General features: G+C 47.5%; 1 protein-coding gene across 1 annotated transcript; it reads right to left on the minus strand.

The window, feature by feature from the left end:
- Positions 1-1454: 1454 nt before the first annotated feature.
- Positions 1455-5800, minus strand: LOC139323037 (placenta-expressed transcript 1 protein-like). The gene is made up of 4 exons (XM_070952239.1): positions 5632-5800; positions 3397-3604; positions 2171-2229; positions 1455-1703 (listed from the first exon to the last, which is right to left on the minus strand). The coding sequence occupies exons 1-4, from the start codon at positions 5798-5800 to the stop codon at positions 1462-1464; spliced, it is 678 nt and encodes a 225-aa protein (XP_070808340.1). The 3' UTR covers positions 1455-1461.
- Positions 5801-9352: the final 3552 nt, after the last annotated feature.

The following is a 9352-nucleotide window of genomic DNA, read 5'->3' on the forward strand; positions in this document are numbered from 1 at the left end:
TTCTTTTCTTTTGTTTAATCTCTCAAGACAAGTTAGTTCTTCAGACACATAGTAGTAATAGTAGCAGCGAGCGGCTCCCAAGTTTTTTTTGGAGAAAAGAAAAAAGACTTTTTTTCTTTTTAACACAGGAGAATGCCTTATCAGCAGGGGATTTAAATAGCAGAAAGTGTTAAAAAAAAAAGGGGGTGGGGGGGGAAAGAATTTTTTCCAGTCTCGCATTTGTGAAGGATCCACAGTCCAGATGATTGGTCACACCAACAGATGAAAAGAAGCTAATTTAGCTTGAGAATTTTTCAAATTTCGATATTTCAGTTGGCAGTCAAGCCCAACCGTCCCAGAGAAGCTTTTGATCAGTTGTGTTGTCCGATTGGGCCTGTGTTATGAAATGCTTCGGTCAGCATCTTTGCAGGATTGGGGATTGGGTGGGTGGGTGAGAGAAGAATGTCAGTTCCAGTTTGTGACACTGATTTCACCCTTTTAGTCTGATTATCCGGGCCTCGAATGCCCTCGTGTCCCCCCTGTTCCCACCCCAAAATCAAACCCTGGAATTCTTCTTGCTATGGAGAATGGAAACACGCTTTGCAAGAGGAAGCTGTGTGTGTGTGTGGGGGGATGTCTTACTTTTTAAGGAACAGTTTTTGCCTAGATTGTAGTCCTATGCATTTAAAATTTAACAGTTGCATCTTCGTACTTTTTGGACCCAGAACAGTCTTACTATTAGGGAAATACACAATCTACCTCAGGCAGCTGAATTGAGGCAGCAATTGGTTGAGTTTATTGCTATGCCTTGAAGTCATAGAGAGAACAAACACAATGGAAGCTGGATTACCCCCCACCCCCAATTACTATACAGTAGGACAGGGGTGTCAAACCGCAGGCTGGATGTGACTCATGGGATGTTTAGAGCTGGCCTGAGGGACCACCCTGGAAACAGCAAAGGACCAGCCTGCGGTGCCTCTTCCAGCGAGTCAGGGGTCATAGGAGGCTGTCACAGCCGAAAACGGAACTCACGAAGGCCACGCGTGGCCCTCCCGAGCTCGGTTTTTGCTGGCAGAGGATTGCAGAAAGCGGTTGCAGCCGGAAACAGAGCTCAGGAGCCCATTTTCACCGGCAGAGTGCTTGGGCCACCACAGGCTCCTCCCCGACACGAGTGACATTGAACTGGCCACGCCCATCCTGGTCTCCCCAAGGTCAAACGCAACCCTGATGCGGCCCTCAATGAAATCGCATTTGACACCTGCAGTAGGACATTTCTCTTCGGATTGAGGCAAGGCAGATGCCGAAACGGGTTCTGGAATCGGCCTCTTGAGTTCAGCAGGAAGGAGAGATTGGGAGGGGGACGGGGAAGGAAGGGGCTTTTGCAGGAGGGATATTGGGTCCCCAAGAAAATCAGTCCGTTAGTTCTCAAATTCTGGTTGTACGCAAACATGGAAGGTGTGCTCCTGATACCTGGGTCAGAGCTTAGGCCAGGAGCTTGTATCCCAGAGAGATGGAAAGAAACTGCAGGATGGCGAGAAGGACCGAGCTAGCTTGGGTCACTGAGACTGAACTGTGTGGTCCTTTGGTGGATTGGTGGGAAGATGCTAAATTATGGTGGAATGAGGTGGAGTTGATGTGGTGGTGACCATCGGTAGGGTTGCTCAGATGAGTCGGCTTGCCGGTTGGCCGGGAGACGGAAGATGATGACATTGAGCTGACCATCTCTGGAAAGAAAAATGGAAGCAAGATTAGCCACATCCTTTTGCTAAATGGAGAAACGGGGAGTCCTATTGTGGTTCTGGTGATGCCAACCCAAACATCTTTAGAAAACCCTCACGAGGGATGTCGAGATGAGGTGAGATGGAAGCTCTGCCTGGTTTTTACATGCTCAATGGAGCTTCAATTGCACCCTTACTCCCGCCATCTTGACTATTCTGATGGCCTCCTAAAAATGCACCTGCCTCCCAAGCTTTCTTGGGGAAGGATAGCAACAAAGCACAAATTTTGCACACTCTCTGAGCATCTCTGGAGTTTGAGGCAGGATGCTAAGAGGATGCAGCTTCCAGCTGGCATCATGGTTAGTCTGCTTCCACTGAATTACGTTCTAGCTTTGCTCAGTGCTTTGAATCACCTCCAGACCAAACCATTGTTGCAAATATCAATTTTTCCCCCAGGAACCTGTGAAAATTACCTTTTGCCAGGGTCCTGGTCTGGAGCAGAGTAGTTCCATTGACAAAGGTGACGAAGGCTCTGGAAACAGACAAGCAGAAGAGGACATGGTTGAGAAAAAAGGAGAGAAGCTGGATCCATAGAAGGTCGATTGTTTTTTTTTTTTGCACAGAATTTAGGAAAGCAAGAACCACTGTTTAATTTCAATTTCCAATGTCCGGCTTCCTGTCATGGTACCAGAATGAAGCAGAACGGTTTAGGAGAGCAAGTTTGATCTTAACCAATATTCAGTTATTTGTAGGATTCTTACAAGTCCTTTCCTTGTGATCAGAGCCAGAGTATTAAAATGCTGATTAATCATAAAAGGAATGAAACAATTCCATAGCTGGCAGGTGGTATTAGCTAGTCTTGGATGGATGGATGGATGGATGGATATAGGAAGGGAAGGCGGAAGAAAGAGCCTTGGTAGTACAGTGGTTTAAAGCACCCTGTTATTAACATTCAGCTGCCTGCAATTACTGCAGGTTCGAATCTTACCAGGCTCAAGGTTGACTCAGCCTTCCATCCTTTCTAAGGTAGGTTAAATGAGGACCCAGATTGTGGGGGCAATAAACTGACTTTGTATTAATATACAAAAGTATGAAGGCTATTGCTTAACGCATTGTAAGCAGCCCTGAGTCTCCGGAGAAGGGCGGCATATAAATCAATTTTTTTTTAAAAAAAATAAAAAATAAAAAAAATAAAAAAAGGAGGGAAGGGATGGAGGGAGGGAGGAAAGGAGGAAAGGAAAGAAGAGAAGGAAGGAAGGAAGGAAGGAAGGAAGGAAGGAAGGAAGGAAGGAAGGAAGGAAGGAAGGAACTGGGTGAAAAACACCAGGTAGATCATCTGCTGAATGGCCAGCCCTGAGAACATGAAAAGAACAGTCCAAAGAGGTTACGTGTCTGTCTTCAGCTTCTGCTCTTGTAAGATATACTTTATTTAGCACTTGGGGCAGAAAAATCAGCCTCCATGTTTTAACGTTGGCCCTCGGGACTTCCATCTTTCAGTCTCACTTTCCACACAGGATTATGGCAAAGATTTAAATAATAATAATAATAATAATAATAATAATAATAATAATAATATGCCCACATATGTATTTATGTGCATCCTGACTCCTTTAAAGACGGAGCACCTGAGCATTCGAAGCCTACGCTGCCAGTTCCTCGGAGGGATTCCTCTCTTCGCCCCACACCCAGGCCCCCTCACCTGATTTCTGCCGATCCAACGTTGAGGCTGCTTGAGGAAATCCAGCGTGTCCGGATGCCGGACCCCGAGATGTTTTTCTGCATGAGGCTCTCAGAAGGGCTGCAGCGGACCAGTCGGTTCCCCTCTTCCCACAGCCCCCCACCGCTGTTCTCCGAAGGCAGAATTTGGAAGATAACGGAAGAGGCGTTCTCTGCACCGGTGATCGATACTGCCAAGACAAGGAGGAAGAAGAAGGATTTTTTTTTTATTCGGAAGGAGAAGCAAGGACGCGCCTCAGGGGGGGCCTGAAATGCCAGAGGAAAATTCCAGGTGGCTTAAAAAAAATCCAACCTTGGTTTTCCAGCATCCCTCATCTGTGGGCTGCCTCTGACTCACAAGGTGGAGCTCAACCCAGGTTGCGTTTCGACCGACAGCGTGGCTGGCATTAGAGAGAGAGCGAGTTGCGAAATGGGGAAAACGCCCATGGGAAGCAAGAGCAGGCCGAATGTTTCGTAGCTGGCCTCGGTGTTCAGTTCTGCAATCGGGGTATATACTCTTAAGCCAGCCAACCTGCCTCAGTGGTGTTTGGAAACCTTCCCCTCCTTATTATATGCCCAATCTTACAGCTCTCTTCTGAAGGAGATGGATGCTTTGGGATAGATCTAAACATACAATTGTTTTTTTTTTTTTTTTTAATTTGATTTATATGCCGCCCTTCTCCGGAGACTCAGGGCGGCTTACAATGTGTTAAGCAATAGCCTTCATCCTTTTGTATATTTATACAAAGTCAGCTTATTGCCCCTACAATCTGGGTCCTCATTTCACCTACCTTAGAAAGGATGGAAGGCTGAGTCAACCTTGAGCCTTGGAGAGATTCGAACCAGCAGAAATTGTAGGCAGCTGTGTTAATAACAGGGTGCACTAAACCCCTGTACTATCAAGGCTCTTGTAGGACAAGGCAATTGTCCTTTCTAATGACTAATTATTATTTTTTTTTGCCAAAGAAAATCCTAAGAAACCTTCCTAGGCCAGCTGCTCTTCTTCTTTACCTCCATGCCGGTCATCAATAATTTCCCCTTTGACAGATTGCACAATGAACCCTGCATTGCTGGAGGGGCCATTGCGAAGAGCGTTCCTCGCCTATTTCCCCACATTTTTTAAAAATTTGATTTATATGCTGCCCTTCTCTGGAGACTCAGAGTGGCTTACAAGGCGTTAAGCAATAGCCTTCATACCTTTGTATATACTGCTTAGTAGGGCTTTCGGCCCCCCCTAAGCGGTGTTCTTTTTTATACAAAGTCAGCTTATTGCTCCCACAATCCGGGTCCTCATTTTACCTACCTCGGAAGGATGGAAGGCTGAGTCAACCTTGAGCCTGGTGAGATTTGAACTTACTAATTGCAGACAGCTGGAGTTAAATTACAATGCATTAGTCTGCTGAGCTATCCAGGCTAATTAATTGTTCTCGCTGTTCCTGACAGCGAGAACAATTAATCAGTGGAACGGCTGGGTGCTCTGGAGGCTTTTAAGGAGAAACCGGACAGCCCTTTGTCCAGAGTGGTATAGGGTCTCCTGCTTAAGCAGGAGGTTGGACTAGAGACCTCCAGGGTAATGGGAATGGCAATGGGAAGAAGCCCTCTGATTTCCTTCCCCTCCTTTCTCGAGTCACTGCATGCCTCAAAGTCCACTTAAGGTAAAGGTTCCCCTGCTAGTTGTTCCCGACTCTAGGGGGCGGTGCTTATCTCCGTTTCAAAGCCGAAGAGCCAGTGCTGTCCAAAGAAGACGTCTCCATTGTCATGTGGCCGGCACGACTCAACGCCAAAGGCGCACGGAACGCTGTTCCCTTCCCAGCAAAGGTGGTCCCTATTTTTTCTACTTGCATTTTTTACCTGCTTTCGAACTGCTAGGTTGGCAGAAGCTGGGACAAGTCACGGGAGCTCACCCCGTTACGCGGCACTTGGGATTCGAACCGCTGAACTGCCGACCTTCTGATCGACAAGCTCAGCGTCTTAGCCATTGAGCCACTGCACCCCTAAACTCCACTTGGGGCATGCTAAATTCTGGAAAGATTCTTTTTTTAAAAAAATAATAAATCGGAATGATTCTACCATTAATTCTCGGAGCAGCTGCTGGAGTCAGAAGGCGGATACTAACAAGGGGGAGCTGAATTAATGGCGAGAGAACTTTACACACCAAAAAAACAAAAGACAAGACAAGGAGAACGGCCTCTAGGCCCAGACGTGAATATGCACCTACCTGTATAGATGTCGTTGGGTGTATAATCGCGAGGCTCCACATCCAGGCGGAAGGAGCCCTGTGGCACTGTCTTCCTGACCACCTCGCAAGGGGCTTGTTGGCAGTAAGCCGGCAAAACCAGCAGGGCCCCAAGGAAGCAAAGCGGCAACGTGAGCTTGAGCCAAGCCATCTCCCAAGTCTTCTCCTTCCTTCCTTTTCTCCTGGCCTCCTCCTCTCTGTAGGCTTCACCTGGTCTGCCCTCGAGATCTTTTGGCAGGCGGGCCACCAGCCAAGGTCTTATATACTCCTCTGGAGGTTGCACATTCCTTCCCTCTCACACCCTCCCTGGTGGGAGGTTTCCGATGGTGACACATTGGGGTGCTCTACCTGCCCGGCTGCTGCTGAACGAAACTCACATGACCTATGAGAGTGCGGGACCCCCCCCAGGGGGGTGGGGAGTGGGGAGAGGTAATGATGACTGAGATTGCCTTCCGGGCGTGGTCTTTGGAGAAGAGAAGAGCAGCTTCCTCGCTTGTCCTTCAAGCAACCCAGCTGGTTTCCTCCAAGAGTTTCTATTTGGGTTTCTGTATCTGGGTCTCCATCTCCAGAGTGGAAAGATCTCTAGATCAGGAGTCTCCAACCTTGGCAACTTTAAGACTTGTGGAATTCCCAGAATTCCTCAGCCAGTTTTACTGGTTCTTTAGATCAGGGGTCTTTGCTGGCTGGGGAATTCTGGGAGTTGAAGTCCGCCAGGCTTAAAGTTGCCAAGGTTGGAGACCCCTGCTCTGGATGGATCAGGCATCCAGCCTTTTCTTGCCTCTCTCCAGGAAAAATGGAAAATATTTACCAAGGAACGTGTCCAAGAGAGTGTTCGAGGAGGAGAGATTGGCAGCCAAGAATCTGGAGGAATTCCATAGAAGCTCCTCTCCCCACCCCCACCTCCAATTTACACATTTTTATGGAAAGGCAACCCTCCCCCTTGGCCAGCTACAGGCAAGGTTTACTGCCTTGGGGGCTTCTAACCTCACCTTTCCCGAAAGCGAAATGCAAGCAGCATTTCTTAAGGTGGAGATTCCATCATTTAAAAAGGGTTACCTTTTGGGCATGCTAAACACACACACAGACACACACACACACATGTCATAAAGGCTCAAATTCCTTGAATCGGGTAATTCTGATAAAACAATCTCCTTCGGGGTTAAAAGCCAACCGGAGAAGACAATGGGCAAGTATGTCACTGCGCAAGAAGTTATTTGCACAGCAAATTCTCTTTGCAGCATTTGGCCTTCGGGAAGGGGACGTACTCGGCCAGCTTCAGGTCTCTTTTCGTGCCCGGGAGACCCGGCTGCCTTTGATTGCTTTTTCAGGCCAGTTGCTCTCCAGCTCCCATCAAGTCCAACATGGGTGTTGTGGTCCCAAAAAAGATCTAGGCACCCAAGGTGCAGGAGATTGGATCGGTCCAGGGTGCTGCAACGAAGTTGGTTGGACCAGGCTGATTTTTAAACGTTGCAGTGCCGTTTGGAAATAATCTTGGCCAGTGAACTGGAAATGCTTTATAGAGCTTTTGTTGAAAAGAGAAATAAATAACTTGGGATTTAGGGGTCAGATGATTAGTATAGTGGAAGAAGGGATGTGTGTGTGTGAGAGAGAGAGAGACAGAGAGAGAGAGAGAAAGAGAGATGCATTTATAACTGCTGTAAAGAAAACAACCTTCCTTCCTTCCTTCCTTCCTTCCTTCCTTCCCATCCCATCCCATCCCATCTTCCTTCCCTTCCTTCCTCCCTCCCTCCCTCCCATCCCATCCCATCCCATCCCATCCCATCCCATCCCATCCCATCCCATCCCATCCCATCCCATCTTCCTTTCCCTTCCTTCCTTCCTTCCTTCCTTCCTTCCTTCCTTCCTTCCTTCCTTCCTTCCTTCCTTCCTTCCTTCCTTCCTCCCTCCCATCCCATCCCATCCCATCCCATCCCATCCCATCTTCCTTTCCCTTCCTTCCTTCCTTCCTTCCTTCCTTCCTTCCTTCCTTCCTTCCTTCCTTCCTTCCTTCCTCCCTCCCTCCCTCCCTCCCTCCTTCCTTCCCTTCCTTCCTGCCTCCCTCTCTCCCTCCCTCCCTCCCTAATTTCATTTCATCTCCATTTCACATCTATAAAAAATGCCTTTTAACAAAAAATTTTTTTAAAGGAAACAACCTTAGTCTATCATCGATACTTTGATCCATTTGGTCTGGGCGTGAATCTACCTGTGGCATTTGCAAGCAGTTGCCTAGGAATGAAGGACCATGATTTTCAAGAAGGAAATCTTAACTTCAGTCCAATCTTAAACCGTAAAGAGATGTTGCCAGAGGCTTTCAGGGGTGTGGGAAGCCTCGGGGCATTTCCCAAAATTAAAACAGCATCTCTGTCTTCATACAAACACTACTCCATTCCTTTCTCCTGTCTCAAGTCTCATAAAATTTGCAAGCCCGAAAGGCTTTCCTTTTAAGACTGCACCAAGAGGGAGGGTCTTTCTTGCACCTGAGAGACAGACCGATCCCTTGTCCTTCCATACAAACTCACCAGAATTCATTTTCCAGATAGAAATCCTTCTGCCTTCGTGCTTACCTTTGTTTATGGACGAGATTTACCTGCTGTCTGACATCTAACAGGGTCTGGGTGGCCTACAGAAATCAATTACACCGTAAAATGCAGGAAAAACAAAAGTCATATCATAATTCATCACGAAAATCGTGAAATCCAAAATCCATTTCCCCAAATGAGGCAGGACCACGAATGAGCTGAAATTTATAACGAATCCCCCCCCCCCCCAAATAATGACAGCAGATATTGGAGTAATCAGAAGTTCTTCTTTTTTTTTAAAGAATGATTAAGTGCGGAATGTTAGGGTTTTTTCTGTGCTTGTTTTAGGATTGCAAGATTCCTTCCACCCACCCTAAGGGATGATAAAATATATTCTCTGCCAAAGAAATGCAAATTCCACACTAGCTCATCTCTCTCTCTCTCTCCCCCCCCCCCTTTTCTTCTCTCCTTTTCTTTTTTTCTCTCCTCACTGCTCTTGTGTAAAAAAAAAAAAAAATATTGCACAGCTTATGCATATTCCATAGTTTCCAGCAGGAAAACTGGAACTGGCTCAAAATTTCCATGACGTCACCGCAGTTCATGTGTGGGCTGGACGAATGCTGGGTGTCAGCCGTGTAACCAATGATCATCTGCGTGTTGGAACCAAACCTCCAGGTTTGGCGTTGAAGTATGCAAAAAGATAAAAAGCCTAAATATTAGGGCAGACTTTTTGTGGGCCGCTGGATTGGCAAGCAGCACCTCCCAGACTCGTAGAGTAGCCATGACTTCCTCCCAGGTGTAAATTGGATCCCCTTCCGGCTGCTCCTTGAGATGGGTCATTAATATTTGCTCTCTCCGGCCCGTTTCTGCAATCTGCCAAGGGCCAGTTCATGACACACCGCTCACTCTCTGCTCTGTGCCATGGCAACCGAGCCCGGAGGTGGATTGCGGCATCTCAGGTGAGGCAAAGGTGGGAGAAGACACCTTGCCTACTCCCAATGGAAACCCTGCTGCTTCAACATTCCTGCTCTTGAGTAGGCAGGGATTTGATTTTCTGGCTTCCTGTGCTTCAGCTCTGAAGGCTTATGTGGGTTTGAGTTTGTTTTGCTCCACTGAAGGGGAGTCACTGCGCGTCGGTGGCGCAGTGGTTAGAGTGCAGTACTGCAGGCTCCTTCTGCTGACTG

The sequence above is a fragment of the Pituophis catenifer genome, unplaced genomic scaffold, assembly GCF_029215685.1.
Source record: "Pituophis catenifer annectens isolate HBS135680 unplaced genomic scaffold, rPitCat1.0.hap2 SCAF_12, whole genome shotgun sequence".
In the NCBI taxonomy this organism is placed as follows: Eukaryota; Metazoa; Chordata; class Lepidosauria; order Squamata; family Colubridae; genus Pituophis; species Pituophis catenifer.

Excerpts from the sequence above, each read along its gene's own strand:
- LOC139323037 (XM_070952239.1), bottom strand. The coding sequence starts at position 5,800 with ATGGCTTGGCTCAAGCTCACGTTGCCGCTTTGCTTCCTTGGGGCCCTG. Across the intron at positions 3,605-5,631 it reads ACCCAACGACATCTATACAG|TATCGATCACCGGTGCAGAG; the intron begins GTAGGTGCATAT and ends TTGTCTTGGCAG. Across the intron at positions 1,704-2,170 it reads GACCAGGACCCTGGCAAAAG|AGATGGTCAGCTCAATGTCA; the intron begins GTAATTTTCACA and ends TTTTCTTTCCAG.